Source organism: Scophthalmus maximus, chromosome 2 (assembly GCF_022379125.1).
Source record: "Scophthalmus maximus strain ysfricsl-2021 chromosome 2, ASM2237912v1, whole genome shotgun sequence".
In the NCBI taxonomy this organism is placed as follows: Eukaryota; Metazoa; Chordata; class Actinopteri; order Pleuronectiformes; family Scophthalmidae; genus Scophthalmus; species Scophthalmus maximus.
This window is the reverse complement of record NC_061516.1, coordinates 22,399,809-22,418,754: the sequence shown is the minus strand read 5'-3', so window position 1 is coordinate 22,418,754 and position 18,946 is coordinate 22,399,809. Positions and strand designations below refer to the sequence as shown.

Here is an 18,946-nt window from a genome sequence, read left to right as displayed (position 1 = left end):
GATTATCGCTGAATCAAACCGACCGACCGCCTGTCGGATTATTCCAATTACACAGATTAGAAGTCGACATTGGAAAGTGCCTGAAAGTTTGTTTGGTCAATTTGATTTCGACAGATTTCAATTCAACCAGTGATTAAAACTGCTCTTCCGAACGTTCAGTGACAGTTTTCCTCCTGTCAATAACTCTCCGGCGATAATCTCTTAAAACAATCTGTAGGGCAACGTTTTCCCTCCTCTAATCACCCTGATGCAACAGCTCCCTCTGCAGCCTCGTCCCAAAAATGATGTTACTCACACAACACTTCAGGCACAACACAAACTCCCTGCACAGGGCGTTTCAAATCCGAAGGGGGGGAAAAAACAATCGGAGGAGAAAAAACATTACACTCACGTTTGTCACACGATGAAGTCCAGGAGACGGAAAAAAACCTAGTAAGTTGACCTTGAGTTCTTGTTTATTTCCCCTCACTCAAAGCTCTTGAATAGTATGGTTACAGCACAAGAAATATTCTGGAAAACAAACAAAAACTATTGTTTATGTCTAAGATCCGTTTTGCATTTGATAAGAAAGTTTTGTGAAGAATAATTTGGCAGTGACACAAGCCTTATCCACACACCGACAAAGTCAAATCCTCTGCTCCGGTCCAGGATAATCAGTTTGAGTAAAACAATGTTTCTACATTTTTTTGCAATTTCAAAAATTGGAAAATGTGTCGAAAACACACTTTTCTGTGTGTGTGTGTGTGTGTGTGTGTGTGTGTATGTGTGTGTGTGCGCGTGTGTGTGTGTGTGCGTGTGTGTGTGCTCATGGCGTCACAGCCGTCTTACCAGCCTATACATCGCACCATCAAATCTCCCATCGGTCTTTGTGAATGTTAGTCAGCGTATGTGCAGATCTGCTCCTTTTTCCTCTTCTGCTGTGTCTCTGTTCTGTCTGTACATGTGACTGTATTCAATGTTTTATATTCTGTACTATAGTTAATCCTATTGTACCTGTAGCATGGCTGTTTTTTTTGGAGGGGGGAGGGGGGGTTATACAGTTTGCCCTGCGTGTATGTGTGTGTGGCAGGCAAGTTTTTTTTTTACACAGAGGTGATTTATGGTATGAGCCCGTTTGGGTGCTATGGCGTGTGCCTAATACTCAGTTTTTCCTGAACACTGTGACAACTCTGGCAAAACACGTACACAATGATCGAATGGAAGAGACAAAGATTTACTGTCTAATGAGTTTTTTTCGTTTGTTTTTAAGTTTTTTCCATTTTGTGAGTCGGACTGAGACGCAGAGTGAAAAAAGAAAATAACAAAAAAAAGTTGTTGCTCTTTTCTTGATAACATGTCTAATATTCAATTTGAGTTTTTGTAATATTTGTATGTATGTATGAAAGTTTTGTAAATTTGTGATTGTGTGCACGTTTTGGCATATGAGTGTATGTATCTTAAAATTTTTAAATGCTTGTTTCTCAGTTTTTTGTTTTGCATGTAGATTGCCGTTTAGGTTCTTTTGTTCAAAAAGATTTTGTTTTTATGTTTATTTTCGGGACCATGTACAATACTGTATAACGTGGGCAGGATCTTGGACCTCATGCTACATTGATATTATATATGAATATAAAATCATGTTTTCCCTATGGAGAAAGTTTTAAGTTATATATCGCCTGTACACTTTGGGCTGCCTTTTAGATCTAACTGTCCACTGTTTAAGATAATGACGATAAATGGATAAAAACATATTATTAATGAAGAATTATGCTGATGAAATAATAAAGATTCTTAATAAATCTTATTACATTTACAACATGTTGTGCTTCTGTGTTTAATGGTCTTGTGTAGAAAATGTAGACGGACACAAACTACAGCTTGTTGACAGCCCAGAAAAATGAAAGATTAGAAATACAAAACATATTCACAAGTAACAAAACATTAAAAATGCACTTTACATCTTAAAAACTCAAAATCACGACAATGACCACTAGATGACAGTGTTACACCATTATCAAATCAATTAGGGATCATGACCAAGATGTTGAATTTGATACAGGAACCCATTTTCAGATTACAAATATCGTGCTTTCCAAGAGATATAATGAAAGAGTTGGTGAATTAGAACATGCCGCATCCAGAAATCTACACGATCTGTCGCTGTAATTATGACAATATGTGTGATGAATGAAATAAAAAAACAAGATGAAACTTTGTGCGTGTAAAAAAAGAACCATTTCAAATCTTGAGATACTGCGAAGCAAAAAGACACAAACTCAATTAGTAAATTTTGACAATCAAAAGACAATTGGAGCTATTTAACTAAATGTGATGTTAAAATGGGAAACTGTCATTTGAACACTAAGAGATACGGAAATAATAACTGCAGAAGTCACTTTGCTGAGAACTGGAAGCTGCTTTTAAAGACTGTTGAGTTTAATTTTCATCGCAGGATTATGATCAAATCTCATGAACGTCCACTGGCGGGAAAACCCTCATCATTCATGTTGCCAGTATTGTCCTGGGGAACAGTCGTCAGACAAAAGGTCCGAATGCAGCACGGCTCCAACTTTTTTAAACGTCAGCTGGACGTCCCGGACGCAGCTTGTGGGTCTCCTTCTGTCTCCCTCCGAAGGGAATGATGGGGAAATCAGCAGCCGCCGCTGTGGCTGTGCTGCATCTGCCCCTGAATCCTCTCCAGCACATCCTGCATCCTCCTCAGCTACAGGGAGGAAATACAATGAACACATGAGTGGTGGTCACCTTTGTGAGTGAGTGAGTGAGTAAAAAGAAATCCTCTACCTCTTCGTCTTTCTCAAAGATGAGTCTCTCCTTCTCAGTGTCAACGACGGCGAGCGGCAGAGGAAGATCGGCCTCGTTCCCGTCGCGATACCTCTCACGCAAACTAAAACACCCACAAACGTGTAAAGAAGAACACCATTAGAGATGCATAGACATCGATTGTATGTTTCATTTTTTTAAGAGCCTATATTGTATTTTGAATAGTATATAACAGAAACCAACGAAATAACGAAGAGTGGCCCTGGAGATGTGCAGGGATGATTGATATGTGATATATCTATACAACTACCAACTCTCCGTCTGAACATTTAGTGACTCCAAAATAGAAATTTACTCAAAATAGGAGACTACCAAGGGGAAAACTGGACTGCAATATTTCTGGATATGAACAATGTGTAAAATACATGGAGATACATCCATCTCACATCCACCTGACTCATTAATATCAATCATCAATCTATTCATTATTATTTTATTTATATATATTTTTTTTTTACACTATTTATAGTTTACTTATTACTTGTACAGTAATAAGCTGCCCTCATCACTGATGAACTCTGGTTGTTGTTAATAAGCGCTGATGCTTTTACACATACAAAGTTCCCAATGGATACATAACATTTTTTGATACATATGTACAGAAATACAATCCTTCTTTCTGCTTGAACAGAAAAATAAAGTTTAAAAAAAGGAAGCGATATATATTCTGAAACCAAATTTTTCACGACTCAAAGCCGCGGCCGCGTGCGTCCCGCCTCCAACCCACCTGCGCTTCCTCTCCTGCACCACCATGCGCGTCATGTTCTGGATGCAGTGCGCTCGGAAGTTTTCGTAGTGCGTCTCCCGCGTCACGTCCTTCAAATCCTGCATGTGCGTCCTCACCAGCATGTTCCTCAGCAGCAGGAAGTCGGAGTGAGCCGGGTTCTCCACTGACCACGCAGCGGACAACGTGTTATCAAACTGCCTGATCTCTGTTTCATAAACTGTGGGGGGAAATAAAATGTGTGTGTTGTACCTTCGACCACGCCCCAGGGATAGGCGCGACCTCTGAACTTGCGGCCGTTACTCTCCACTTGAACATTACTCCCGATTACTGCGAACGGGATGCTGTCCTGCAGAGAGGAGACGAAAAACAAATGGGCCGTCGGCCTTGAGGTGGATCCGGCGGCAAATCTCTATCAGGAGGAAAACTGAACGAAGAAGAACCTTGAGCATCTGGTCGTGCGTCTTGAAGTCTTCGTCCTCGTCTGAATCGCACTCGGGAAACTGGTAGATGTTGATCCCAAAGCGCTTGATCTCCTCTCTGATCTTGAGTCCGTGAACATGTTTAGATGAAACAGACAAAGAGCAAAATGAATAAAAACAGAGATTAGACCGCCTCAGTACCCGAATGCTTCCTGAAGAATCCATAGAGAGACGAGTGACATTAACACCGAAATTAATAAATTGCTATTGCGACCAGCAGTTGTGTTATTAGGTATTAAAGTCTTGTTTTTGGAGCTTTGAAATGTTTTCTAAATCACATTTAATGATCGATCTTTGTCGGGACGGACAGACAGACAGTTTTAAAGCCTGAGGTTTAACAGATGTGGGCGTTCGCCGGAGGGGGAGGGTCCAATGAAACACACTATCCAGGAACTGAAGTCAGGATATCCTGGCCTGACCTGTGTTTCATTTTGTCCTTTCTGTTTTCTGTTGCGTGGCCGTAGTTGGTCCACCACTTTGGACCAGACAGCAATATCTGAAGAACTGGAACAGAGACGTTCCCATTTCACCCCTGGGACCCCCCCCCCCCCCCCCCCCCCCCCCCCCCCCCCTCGACTATGCCACAAGGTTCAAATTTGTAGTTTTGCAGTTTATGAACTAACGGCTCAGATTGCCATGATTTGGTTCACTCACTCATTCAGGATGAGCTGGAACAACTTCTGAGATCCCTCAGCCTTTCATGCAGAATTCCAGTTTGGTCAAATATTTGGTTTGTGATTAAATCCATGCTAAACTAATGACCATGTCCAACAGATGTGTTTATTGCTTGTGATTACCTCTTGGCCAAGTCCTCACTACTTCAGGGTAAGAGGAAACACATGCTGTGAAGGAACATGTGTAAGATCTCATACCTTCATCTTCTTCCTGCAGACCTCCGCCTGTGTCAGACCGTCGGCTTTGGCCAACACGGGAACCAAGTTGACCTTTTCATGCACCGCCTTCATACACTCCACGTCCAGAGGTCGAAGGCTGACGGAGGGGGGAAAAACACGCGCGTTTGTGAGGGCTGACAGAAACTTTGGATACAGCCGATGTGGCCCTGTCGCGCTGCTATAAGCCTCATGTAAAAATCTCCCGAACGTCCCCGCGTACCCGTGGCCAAACGGAGAGATGAAGTAGAGGCAGCAGTGAACCCTGTTGTCCTGGATGTTTCTTCTGTTCAAGCCGCTCTCGTCCCGGAAGTACTGTTCGAACTGCTGGTCGATGTAGTCTTCTATCTGCCTCCAGCTGATGCAGACAAAATCAGACCTGGGTCAGTGAAACTACAACCAGAGCTGTTTTCAGAAACAATGAAAGCATTCAGAGCTAATCCAGAGAAAGTCGACGTGAATGACCCCCGGAGCCTGTCAAGTGAGGCAGCGGTCTGGGTCATGTCGGGTTGTGAGCCGGAGAACGATGCTGACCTCACCTTCCCGCGTTGTCGACGGCGTCTCCGAGCCCCGGCGTGTCGATGATGGTGAGCCTCAGTTTGATTCCCTTCTCCTCGATGCTCACGCCGTGTTTGACGATGTCGACCGTTTGACTGATCCGCTCTGCAGACGCGTACGGGGGGGGGGGGGAATGACAGCTAACAATATGAAAACCTTTTCTACACGCGGACGACGATACATCTACAAGACACTGTCCGTTTTCCAGCCGTTTTTCGCCACTCGGCGACGGAAGTCATCTCACCTTCCGCATTGGGGACCTTCCTGTCTTTGTAGAGGTCGGTGAGGAACAGACTGTTGATCAGCGTGGATTTACCGAGGCCAGACTCTCCTGCAGAGGGGAAGAGGGGAGACTCTAAACTGTACATTGTTTGTCATTAACTTTAACACATGCAGCTGCAAAACCTGAACCAAAAGGAGAAAGTTCTTCGACATGACTCAACATCTGACGTATCAGTCGTTGATGTTTTGAATCATGGATGACAAGAGTCAGATCGGTGATCAGTGTCTCTGATCCACACTGACGAAGGTCTTTCTAAGCATCACATCAGTCTCCTGGCGTCTGCTCTGACGTAATCAACTTTCTTGATGTTCGTATGTGATGTGTGTGTTTTTCAAGGGGACTCACCTGCCACCATGAGCGTGAACGTGAAACCTTTCTTCACCGTCTTTCTGTGGACCTGGTTGGGCAATGTGGCAAAACCCACGTACTCCTTGTCCTGATCCTGCAGATAGAAGACACAAACATAAAATGGGTGAATGTACATCGGAGTGTGACTGATGCGTCGATTGGCTGATTTAAATCTGCTGATATGAGCCTTTGGCATACGTATGCGTATCACGCAAAAAGTTTATCTTTCTCTGTATACATTTATACATTTTGTGTGATTTTCCTTTACTCGTGTTTGCTCAGTCTTTTACATTGTGAGAATTTGATTAATTTAATTCCAAGTGTATATATAGTATTGTAATTTTTAAAAATGTTTTTCCTAAAGATTAGAATTAGATTTGTATTCATTTTAGCTCATAGGTGTTTTTTTATTGTTTGGCTTTCTTAAAGTGTATTTAGATTCTGTTTTGTTTTTGTGAATTTATATGTTTAACAGAATTTCTGATAATATAACGACTCGACACAAATATTGTTTTCAGACTAATCAGCATCTTTTCAATCGTCAAACACCGAAAAAACATCTACATCAAAAAAACAAACCACTGAGCAAGCAGGCGCTGGCAGATAATGACCCACACACAGACACTAAAGAAGAAGAAGATATGCACTCACAGGTAACACAAGCTCACAGAAACACACCTCTGGAGAGTCATAGGGGTCAAAGCGACCCCACGGACTTTGCGGACGGGAGGCCGGGCTGAGCGGCGAGTCCAGAGACGCCTGCGAGACGAGCCGCTTCCTCAGCGACAGGGGCTGAAACCCTGCGTCCACTCCTGCACGGTTTGGTCTCTGAGGGGGTGTCGGAGATTCAGCGGGGTGGCAGGGGACGTGCCGGTGCAGAGGGGGAGTCCCGGGAAGGCTGGGGAGTAGTCTCCCGTTGGTTGCCATCCCAGTTCCCTGTGCCTCACGGTCAACTGGCACCTGGCGACCCGGCTCCTGGTGCTGGTCGCCGGGCGGAGAGACGCGAGGCAGGTCTCTCATGGCGAAGGGGAACTGAGTGACCTCCTGGTCGTCAATGGACAGACTCGACAACTGGGAGAGGAGGCAGCACAGTTACTGTACACATCCTTTTATACGGACAATCAAAGGTCTCGCGGAGACAACTCACTTTTTTAATCAAAATGAAACAAAGCATTGGACTTCAGAGCAGAAGAAATGTGAAGAAGTGTTGCTATGGCCACACTTGATTTACTGCAAAAACCAAGCTGCTGCCACGGGGCTCTGACCACAAGACATAGACATAAATAACGTCTTATTGTTTTTGCATGTCCAAACTGAAGCACAGAGGTAAGAGCACGACAACTTTAAATTCACTTGTTAAGTTTGACCAGGACACAAACATTTCCGGATGGATTATTATCCCAGACAGAACAGTTAACAGATCTTTCCCCCTCAACTCTTGTCCATGAAAGTGTTAGGAATACATATTATTCATGTTGCAATTCAGACAAAGGCCTTCGGATGCAGGTACCAGGTCAAACATGTCCATGTTGTGGCTGCCTACAACCTTTCTTCAGTGATTAGCCTGCGATCAGTGACCTGTGATCCCTTTAAACCATTACAGAGGCCCTCATCCATCTGTCCGGGAGAGGAGGAGATACAGACCACAGGCAGACTTGAGCTGGAGGAACAAAGTGCTGCTTTTTCTTTTCTTGAAGGAGCTGATTTTACTGTGGGGCTCCGTGAAGGAAAACTCAGTTTGTATTTGTGCTATTATTTTTTTCTTTCTGCTTTGGTCACCTCACAGGTTATTTCCCCACAGAGCAACTCCACTCGCGACCATCACAACCTGAACACCTGTCCTCACGTCCTCTCGGTCTAAAGACAACAGAAACAGTCCTCGCTGCTGCCGGCCTGATCAGGTCGGGGTTTGGCATCCCTGTACCTGTCAGCTCTCATTACCCACAAAGCCTTGCAGCAGGCTTAACCCAGTTTATAATGCTCTGACGGGGTGGGGGGTGTTGGAGATTTAACTCTTAAAAACACACGCGCACACACAAACACACACAAACACACACACACACGCTATACACTAACACTATAACACTAACACTATCACTAAAGACTATTCCACAAAGTTGTCTTACCTCTTTTTCTGAGTAAGTTGCAGCTTTTTTTTTTGAGAGGACTGCATAAGTAAATTTGAAGAAAAAAATGAATAGTTCATAAAATAAATAAATACAAACAAATGCAGAAGGACTTGTTGTAAAAGATGAAAATTGAGAACAGGAAATCATGGCAGTAAAATGAATTAAAGAATAAATTAAAATAAGTAGGTTGTACCCTCCTGATATGAGTCAAAGAACTAACCACAGGCTGCTGTGGTTAGTTCTTTTTTCTTCTTCTTTTTAACTAACTATACTGAGCACTTTGTTTTATGGAAACTGTCGGTGATTCCGTGAACCAGCGACACAAAGGAGTGTCGAGCAGCAGGTGTACACATGTTGTCCACGTACCTTTGCTACTGTGGCGGAACCGGACCGGAGAGGACATGTGCTCCATGTTGCCTGTTTCACAGACGATCCCCGGACGAGTAACAGGCGAACTGATGAAATGTGATGAGCCATATGGTGCGTGCGTGTGCGCGCGCGCGCGTGTGTGTGTGTGATTAGACTGAGCTCCGGGTGCAGCCCACTCATTGTTGATAGTTACAACAACAACAACAACAACAACAAATACTACTAATACTAATAATAATCATAATCATATCATCACTGTCATCATGATTATTTATATGCCAAACTTCTTTCAAGCCACTTACAAATATATTTGTTTTGTTTGTTTTATTAACTTATTTATTATTTATTCCACTGCTTTTAATATATATATATATATATATATATATATATATTATATTATATTATATATTTTACTGTGCTTTTAACTTTTTTGCTTCTCTATTCAAAATTGATGTAACGTGTTCTGAAAATCATTGTTTAAATAAAGGTAATATTATTATAATAATTATAATCATGAGGAGTCTGGAAGGCTGGCAGAGTCTGTGCCTTCTTTTTAGTCACTTTTAAAAACACATTTCCATAGACCTCTCTTTTATGCGGTGTTGTCTTTTTATATCGTCTTTTATACAGATATGTGACCTGAAAACCGTGTTGTTGTTGGAATGCTGATTTTAATTGTCTGTGATTTGTATGTTTTTGTGAAAGCACTTTGTGAAGCTGCTTCTGAAAGGTGCGATATCAATTAAATTATTATTATTATTATTACTACTACTACTGCTACTAATAATAATAATAATATTATTATTATTATTATTATAATTTTACCCCCCCCCCCCCCTGTGTTGCCAGAATATGATCCTCGATCTATGCAGCAATTACGAGTTGCCAGGTTTGACCGTTTTCTTCCAAAATGTGGTTTATTATCACAACGAGTGAAACACAGGGATATGGGTGGATACTATACCATTATCTGGCAACCCGTCAACTTCCACCTGCATTAGTGTTGGTGAGTTGTTGACGCTTCTTTAAACGGTGAGTTGGTTTATTTTAAAGTTTCAAATTTTCCAACGTCACAGGATTTAAAAACATCGTCAGTGGACCAAATTACATCGGTTGATATCGATCTAATATCATGACATAAACGTGAGGAGCTTGTGTTGCTAGCTCCTGGTAATGAGGAGGATTTGTTTGATGCTAGCTAGATGTTAGAAAACGGTTATGTAACTGCGGTAAAGTTGGAAAGATGTTCATAGTTTCAGATTTCCACCGATCAATAACTGATAAACGACACTTTGTTAAAACTCAAACAAGTCCTTTCTTTTAATCAGAGTAAGGTGCACAACGAGCCACTGCCTAACTTTCATCCGTACGACCTAAATTAGCGTTTGACAACAAGCTAGCTTCAAAATCGCTGAACTATCCCTTTAAGAAGTAAAGGGATAGTCCACCTAACATTTTTTTGCATGTGTATAAAAAAAGCAAGATAATGAAAAACGACTTTTAAAAACACATTAAACCATTAAACATTTTTTTTGTCTCACCACTTTGGGCAAGGAGCTGACCAAAAAAATCATGCTTAAAATGTATTGCTAATATATGGGAGGCACAAACTTTTAAAAATATATTTTCATAATTAATTTTTCAAGTCTAAATACCAAAATAGTGTCGTCACTTCTGGCCATCTTCCATGTCAAATAATAAAAAACTGCCATAGATTAAGACTGTATTTGAAAACCAAGAAGTATTACATTTAATAATAATAAAAATAATAATAATAATTTGAATATACATTAAATAGGGAGTCCTTTAATGCTGAATAGTGATTTAAATGCAGCCATATGACTTTATAATCTTCTTTATTAAGTTAACGACAGTTGTAATTTTGTGTGTTCTCAGCTTAGTGTGTTGGATGTCGTCTGAACATTTTTTTTTAAAAGGAAATATACATAAGGCATTCTGATAAATAAGGGAACCATCATGCAATGCAGCTTAGAGCATAAAGTGCAATGTGTTTCACAGCTTCTGGATAAAGTTGATACTTGAGCACAAACAATAAATTGGCCAACTGTTTTTTAAGCTTATCAAAGACATACTAACGTCATCATACTGTATATTGTGGGCAATAAGTGAAAGTAAGTTGTAAATACTGAGGCAAATATGGTGCGCTAGGTCGTTGTTATCAAGCTGCGTACAAATCTTTATTATTTCTCATCTAAAACATCTAGTTTGAATCAATATTTAATATCTGCAGGTTTTCCAACCATTGCTGTGGCTTTGCAGTTCTGTCCGTTCTCTCCCAATTGTTTTAGAAGGCACCAGTGTGTTAACAAAACGTTTTAATGCCTCAGAACTGGGCTTTGTAGATGTGTCCATCGAACTAACCGATCACAGAAAAGAGCTGTCCTCCGTAGATCTGTCCCACAGCACTCTGCATGTCTTCCTGTGCCCGTTGGACTGGCTTAACAGCGAGCTGTTGACCTGCGGTGGTGGTGGCAGCAGCGGCGGCGGTGACGGCTGGTGCTGGACTTCTGGTTGTCCTGAGGGATTATCGTGTTCACAGGTTGCAGATGTGTTCTTGCCGGAGTCTGTGCTCGAAGACCTGCACCACTGCCTCTTGTCTTGTGAATGGCTGTTACAGTCTCTGTTCAAACAGGACAGGTCGTGCTCGGTCCTCACGACGCGACCGCCTCGTCTGTGTTGCTGTCCGTCCAAATGACCATCAGGTTTGCCGTTTCGGTCGTGGCTCTGAGGGCGCTGATTAGCCTCTATGTGGTTATTTGCACCGTCCGGACGTCGCTTAGGGACAGGGCTCTGTCTTTGTGTCTGTGAGCAGTGTGTTAGTTCGTGACATTTCAGGCTGTTGTCCTGCTGGTTGTGAGAATTGTTTTGGTGGCTGTGATTCTGCCAGAAGGCTCTACGGAGCTGCTCTACCTCGGAGAGCAAAGGCAGACCGATGTCCAGGTGCATGAGCAGGTTTTCCAGCCACTCCTCCAGCTTTGAAAAGGAAGGACTGAAAGCGTTGAGAGTTGAGAGTTTAGTACAAGAATAAACCTTCAACTTGTTTCACCAGCTGACCAGAAAATGACCTTATGACTCTCTGCCTGAAGTGGTAAAGGTAACAGATTTTATTCAGCAGTTTAATTTCCAACATTACGCTGCCTCTGCACATTCCAATCATCAAGCGGTGAGTCACAATAGACTGACTTGCAACAGAATACTAACGGTGCAATATTTAACATGCTGCTCACAAATAGCTTTAATAGAAATTTGGGTCTGGCGTTGTGCAATCATACCGTTTATCAGCGTCCATGTCACAGCAGAGGGCAGCCAGCGGCAGGAAGGTGGAGGGGCACTGTGGGGGGTGGTACTGCTGCAGGAAACTGCCTACATTCAGCCCAAAGTCATTGGTGCGGGGGAGGAAGTCGGGGTCGGCACTCACTCTACCTATTATCTAACGAGAGACAAAGAAAAGTACCGTACATGCTTGGTTTCAAAACTGAATTGAAGATGCTTGATTAATAGAAAAATATGGACAAACTATGGTTAATATAGCTTTTTTCTCTCCTTGACATTTACTCAACCTTTTAACTCAGCCATACCCACATCATTTTGAATTCTTAGAAATCGCACGCATAATATTTTAAATAATGCTTTACTCCTCCTACATGATCTTACCTCACATATCATGATACCAAAGGAAAAGACGTCCACCCGTTCGTCATAGGTTTTTCCTGAAAGGTTCAGAGGAAAGTTTGACAAAATTTAATTTACATCTTTACCTTCCTGTACTGTTCCATATTTTTCTTCTTTCACTGCCAGACAAACATTCCACAAAAGGAAATGAGGCTTACAATAGATTTTATCCTCATCTTGGCTAATACAGATGTTCCCCTTTGGATTTCGGGGCAACTGAACTAAAGTTATATTTTTTTGATGTCATGGTGGTCCTTGATTTTAGAGACTGCTGCTGTAATCGATAGCCTGAAATCTTGTGCACTCACCGTGGATCATCTCGGGGGCCATCCAGTAGGGGTTTCCTACCACAGTATACCGCTTCCTCCGGTCAGCCCTGCGGAGCTCGGACAGTGTTCCCTTCGCCGGCCGCTCCATAGAGGATGTTTTCCTCTGATTCCTCTCCTCCATCACCAGCCGGGCCAGTCCAAAATCTGCCACCACCACAGACTGGTTCTTAAAAAAAAAGCAGAGAGAAAGAGAGAAATGTTAAGAACATTTAATGAAGGGGTTTTGCTCTGTTGTTTTTTGATAAAATAGCAAACGTACTGAGGTTACAGTGGACGTTTTTGTTGTGTCGTGTAGCATTAATTTTACAGATCACCACTTGTTTACCTCTCTGACCAGGCAGTTGTATGAGTTTAGATCTCGATGGATAACATTCATGGAGTGTAGATAGGCCTTAGGAGGAGAGATGTTACATACATTAGATCAAGTTTGTATCCGATTAAGGAAACCGTTTGGATTTTAAACTCTTGTTGACCAGAGAGTCTCACCATTCCAGCTGCAATGTCTTTGGCATAACCCACTCTTATACTCCAGGAAAAGTCCTTGTCCTACAACAACATGATTGTGAGCAACGTAGTGTCCATGCACTCTGAAATATACTCATGAAGAAACTTTCATCTTTACCTACCATTTTTATGATGATCTCTCGGAGACATCCTCCCTGGATGTATTCTGAGATGAAGTTTATTCGTTTGTCCTTGTAAAACAGTCCAATGAACTTGAGAACATTGGGATGATCCAGACCTCGCATCACCTTCACCTGTACGTGAAGGTGATGCGACAACATGAAAATAGATTAGGTAAGATGGTCAGCTAGCCCTCTCGGTGGTGTAGGTTGGTTTAAAACTGTGCTAGGGAATAATCTTGATAAAATTCAGCTTTCTTACCAGCTGACAAAGTGGATTTTAGTAGTGAAGTACAGTCACCTTCCTTACTTTGAAGCCCTTAGATTTTTTTTGTAGCTGTGTGGTGAACTTGTTTTACATTTTTGATTCTTAGATGTATTGGATGTACGTTTCCTTGCCCTGTGGCCTTTCCTGTTATGACGACAACTTACCTCCTTTAAGAAAGTCTTCTGTGTCTCCTCATCAAAATTTATCAACTCTTTCATCACCATCACCTCCCCCGTCTCGTGATGCGTCACCTTGACAGAAAGAAGTTGGCTGGTTTTAAAGTCGCCCATAAAAAAAATATAACGGACTATGTGATGGCGAAAAACGGTCACTGTTTCACCTTGACAGCCTGTCCAAAGCAGCCCTTGCCCAGCACTTCTCCGTGGATGAGGTCCGAAGGTCTGAAGATGCGGTGAGTCCGATCTCCAGGGTCTGCGCGAAGGGACTCGGAGCGAAGCATGTCTCTCCTTTGAGATAAAAGCGACAGTGCTCCAGGGGACAGGGGACATTTATCTATACTACAGCTGCGCCTGGGAAAGGACAGAAAATACTTAGACTGAGAGGAGAGAGTGGAATAATGATTCACAGCAGGCCAGTGATCGGCACTTACAGGATGTGTCTGGATCGCATTCCCATGGTTCCTTGCTGCTGAGGCGGTGAGAGCCTCATCCTGGCTTGTTCATTTGTCTCCTCCCCTGGACTCGGCTCCTCTTCCAGACTCGGAAGTTTGTGGGTTGAGGCAAGTTTGTTGCGGACACAGGATTCAGGACAGCTGATGTCGTCCTGGGGATCGTTTGCGCGAAGGAGGTCATCGGGAGGCTGTGGGATGTGTTCGATGGTCAGCTGCAGTGGTCTGCTCGTGTCCTGGATCACACGGTGTATCTAGAAGAAAGAATATTTAGCCTTCGGTGACATCAGTATTACTTCTTAAATAATGTTCTAGTGGACGCAAGGATGTGCAACCACGTTAGACTTATGATATTGCTGCTATGTGGGGCTTACCTCGTCTGGGGAAATATTGCGAACAGGAATGCCGTTGACCTCCAGAACTCGATCACCGGTGTGGATGGAAGGCAGCAGATCCGGGCTGAGGACAGCTGAGTCTAACCTGAGTGACAATGAGTGAATGGGTGGAGGAAAGGTGGGGTGAGACAAAAAAGGAAGGGGTAGTTGTCTTGGATCAGTTTTTGGGTTTGGATTACAAATTCACTCTAGCTCATGTTGCAGATGCGGAGACTCACTCTGTCACAAAGACCAGAGGACTTTTGTCTTGGCTGAGGTCAGTGGCCACGGTCAGGCCTCGTCGGCCACCCGCATGGGGTGGGAGGGACACCAGCGCCACCATGTGGGTACTCTTGGTGAGTGGAGAAGCTGTCCTTACAGCTGATACCACACCCTGACAGAAACAGTGGCCACTGCAGAATAGGAAGAAAAAAAAACAAGGGGCACACATCAGAATCAGAAATCTGTATGACCAGGAATTAAATCGTTGCTATATCTGTTGATTAAAATTCAACATGAAGCAAATGTTCCTTTTTCTGCGTCAAACGTACCAGTAGAGTTTGGTGTATTCGACAAGTGTGTAAGTGTCTCCATCTCCGATGAACATATCACAGCTCATGCAAGTGAAGCATTCTGGGTGGAACTTCTGCTCCCCAGCAACCTGTTTACACAGGGAGGCCAAGGCAATAACACTGTTTTTTACAATATGATTTTGGTGGAGTCAAACTTGAGGGGGGGAAAATGTTGCCCTGAATTTTAAGAGTTCAGTGTCTGTACATTCCTGCATCAATGCTTCTTAGTGTCAGGATGTTTTCAGAGGATATCCTCTGGTGTGAGGGTTGAAAGGCAGAAAAGAAAACCCCCAACATTTATTTTCATATCAGGAGGGAACCAAGAGGCAGGAAGCCTTTGAATGCATGAATAGTCATTGTAACTATGTCATGCCGAGGTTTGGGATTCAATGTAATATTTGATTATAGCCATACAGTACTTCAATCTATGAACAATTACATAATGTACACATTTGCTAGTTGTGCGGGCACATGTTAGTTTGATCAGCTGGTGGTTCAAAATGATCAATAACGCAGCTATTTTTAACGTAGCCCACCAGCTATTAATCAATTTGCTTCTGATTGAGTTCAGAATGTTTTTGTATTGAGTAAGCAGGAAAAATAGGAAGGATTATCTCTGGTTGTTGGGTCTTTACTTGTCATGTTTTGTCTAATTATAACGGAAGGTTATTCCAAATCACGAAAAATAAGACCAAAGGGGAAATTCTAGGCAGGATTTGAGGGTTTAATCTTATGCGTAGCCGTGTAGTACGTGTACAGAAACGTTTGTAGCCTGAAAAGTCAAAAGACTTTTGGTAAGGAGCTGTTTTTTTGTTTTCACTTGTTCCTGGAATCCTTGTGGTAAAATGTGATTATCATGTCACCATAATGAGTCCCGTTGAGATGGTCTCCTTGCAGCCGTGGCAGTGCTCCCCATACCGGGCCCAGTAGTGCTTCTTACAGAGGAGCTGCCCCTCCCTCTCATAGTACCAGTGAGACAGGATACAGCCACATTCACAGCACCTGCAGAAGGGAGGGAAGCGGGGAAGACGGTGAGCAGGATGGTTTAAATGGCAACAGATACTCCAGTCGCGTGTTCGAGCAAAGTAATGTGAGCCTCGTCCGTGATGGAACACGTGAGACTTGAGGAAAGTCGACCTGTTAGATCGTCTCACACAGGATCAGGTTGAACACTTCCAGGTCAGCTGCTGGATCATGAATAATTTTTTCCAGTTTAGTCTATTTTTAAACACAGTGTTGTGCTATGTCACCGATACCCGGTTCCTCTCCTCTTTGTGACCTGACTGGCCCTACTTGTGTGACAGTGTGATTGCTTTTGAGCCTCTGAAGTGTTTCCCAGCACACGCCTGGAGGAAATACATCTGAAATTGCTGATGATGCTGTGACACATTGAACTTGGTGGCACACTCTTATTGCTTCTTACAAGAGAATTACTCATGTAGGGTCGCTAGGGTCAGTCACATATTTTCACAGAAACAATGCTAATGTTATTTTCCCGTGGCCACACCCACTCACGGATTACAAGAGAGAACTGAACAAAGTGCAGACATTACAAAAGTTACCACCGAACACCAACATGTTCCTTAAATCTCGTGCAGCATGTTTCACATTCAGTCCTTTGAAAATGTGCAAAAGAGAAACTTTTAAGTGGCTTAAACTGGATGCACAAAAAAACCCTAAATGGCTTCTAATCTCTCCGACACTATGGACAGAGTGGGAGGTGACTTCCCGGACAGAGTGCAGCTCCGTGTTTCCTCTCTCCCAGCCTCTACTGTAAATGCCTTGCTGCTCGTACAATAGGGAATGAAAAGGTTGCCGTACAATAGAGGGTGGAGACAGGGAGGGAGAAACTCCAATTTGAATCCTCCAATGCAAGAGAGACTTACTTTATGCCAGGACTTCTCCGTGATCAATCAACCTTGATCAATCAAGCGTTTCTTGAAAAATGATGGTACCAAATTTTCATTTGGTTGTGTATTGTGCTCGACAAAGACTGCAATCCCTAAACCAGTAGGTCTTCTCTTAATTTAAAATGGAAGAAAATTCGTTTATTTCATGAACTGTGAACAGGATCACTTTTTATATGTTGGATGAGTAGCAATATCATTATATTTATTATTAATATTCCTGATTGATAATGAGTAGAGCTGCAACATTTAATCGATTAGTAATAGATTATTAAATTCATCGCCTACTATTTTGATAAAGTTTACTCGGTCCAAGGTATTATGGGGAAGAAAGTCAAAATTCTCTGATTTCAGCTTCTTAATGTGAATTTTTTTTGGTTTCTTTGCTCCGCTTTGACAGTAAACTGAATATCTTTGGTGTGTGGACAAAACAAATCTTGTTTTTTTTTTTATCAATGTTGATAAATTTATCAACATTTTATGGACCAAACGGCTAATCGGTTAAATCGATAATGAATATAGTCATTAGTTTTAGCCCTAAGAATGAGCTTTAGGTTTTTTTTAAATAATATTGAGCTTTACAGGAATCACGTAACAGATGCTGCAGATGTTGTGCGCTGTATGGGAAGTACAGTACTGTTGGAGCTGCCTCTCATTCGTTACTGAGGAAATAATTAAGTAATAAAACCACCAGGCAGCTGCGGAGTTATTTTCGTCCTCCCGTCTTTGTCGTTGCGCCGCGGGCGATGGCTGTGGAACCTTTCAGCTTTCACATCTGCGATTCCGCTTAAACATCTGGCCATGAGAAAACTCCAGGGATCAGCACATGCACATACCCAGAGAACTTTGCCTCTCTCTGTTTCCTACTGTTCTCATTCTCCATCTGAAAACTGCTCCCCTCATTCATAAACCTCATCTCAGTTGTAAGATGTGTCCCTGTGGTACTAAAAGTGGAGCTGCACTCTGTATCACCTGGTGTACATAAACATGTCACAACATCGGTACATGGTCTCGGGTCAAATGTTAAGAATCTAATGACGTATTCTCCTGCCACGGTTTCCTCCGTGTCGTGTCTGTCACTCCGCTGAACTTCCTTTCAGACACAGTAGCTTTGAGGAGGAAGCATGTTGTTTTTAATGGCAATGTCGTAGCTGTGGTGTCACATACAGTTTGTGGAATGGCTGTTGGCGTTTGGAGTTTATTCTATATGCATGTTAGTCATAAGGACTGGTTGGGGTAAACAAACAAAGAATTGTGGATTTTACTATTGGCTGCTTAAATACCTGACAAGGAAGTAACATTTCCTATTATTGTTATGGTTCTACAAACTACTCACATACACTCATGTTGATGTGAAAGTAGACAGACTATTGAGGATGCTTGTTCCTGTATCTCTTCGTCACGTCAGATTTGTGTTTGAGGAAGTATCAATAGTGTTGAGCTACAGTTTTTTTTTTACGTTCTCTTTCAATGACTTACTTTCACTGGCTCATTCACGCTCGTCTCTCGCTTGCACACATACACATCTCACCAATCAACAACAGCGGCTCTTACCGTCCTTTCATTCCTCTCCGAAACCTCTGGTCCCGCCGTGACATCCTCCCCTGTCAGATCACCGACAGACAAAATATAACTCCGTCCAGTCAGTTCAAAGAAAAAGGCCTCGGATCGTACTGCGAGCGGTAGCAGGTGTCGTCCGCTGTTTCTCTGCGTCTCTCTCTCTCTTTCTCTCTCCATGCGCTCAGAGGCTTCCTGTGTTTATGAGTTTCCTCTGTGATGTGAAGAGTAGCCGTGTGAAAAAAAACAACCCCTCTGACCCACTGACACCAGCTGGCCAGTCTCCCTCTGCCGGCTGCAGAGAAACAGACCTATCCCAGTAAAGAAGGTCTGCTCCACCCTCCCCTCACTGCTCCTTCCAGTGTGCGGACCTCCGTGAGGTACAGTTACAC

The 18,946-nt window shown here is 42.8% G+C and overlaps 2 protein-coding genes across 4 annotated transcripts; both read right to left on the bottom strand.

Moving 5' to 3' along the window:
• Positions 1-740: 740 nt before the first annotated feature.
• LOC118300807 (septin-5-like) lies at positions 741-8,715 on the bottom strand. Of its 3 annotated transcripts, none has more exons than XM_035625580.2 (12): positions 8,601-8,715; positions 6,757-7,176; positions 6,103-6,199; positions 5,719-5,805; positions 5,456-5,579; positions 5,140-5,274; positions 4,899-5,016; positions 3,988-4,089; positions 3,797-3,893; positions 3,548-3,710; positions 2,782-2,884; positions 741-2,701 (listed from the first exon to the last, which is right to left on the bottom strand). In XM_035625580.2, exons 1-12 carry the CDS (start codon positions 8,709-8,711, stop codon positions 2,630-2,632), a joined length of 1,629 nt encoding a protein of 542 aa, XP_035481473.2. In that variant the 5' UTR covers positions 8,712-8,715; the 3' UTR covers positions 741-2,629. The 3 variants fall into 3 exon arrangements, with proteins under 3 accessions (XP_035481473.2, XP_035481474.2, XP_047185196.1); XM_035625581.2 differs by having other exon boundaries at positions 6,784-7,176; XM_047329240.1 differs by lacking the exon at positions 8,601-8,715 and adding an exon at positions 8,232-8,242.
• Positions 8,716-10,442: 1,727 nt separating this feature from the next.
• On the bottom strand, positions 10,443-18,841 carry LOC118300558 (LIM domain kinase 1). Its single transcript, XM_035625058.2, has 15 exons — positions 18,552-18,841; positions 15,954-16,092; positions 15,070-15,179; positions 14,758-14,931; positions 14,519-14,624; positions 14,127-14,398; positions 13,857-14,046; positions 13,681-13,767; positions 13,252-13,383; positions 13,112-13,171; positions 12,951-13,016; positions 12,605-12,791; positions 12,279-12,334; positions 11,897-12,054; positions 10,443-11,613 (listed from the first exon to the last, which is right to left on the bottom strand). Exons 1-15 carry the CDS (start codon positions 18,593-18,595, stop codon positions 10,989-10,991), a joined length of 2,406 nt encoding a protein of 801 aa, XP_035480951.2. The 5' UTR covers positions 18,596-18,841; the 3' UTR covers positions 10,443-10,988.
• Between the last annotated feature and the right edge of the window lie 105 nt (positions 18,842-18,946).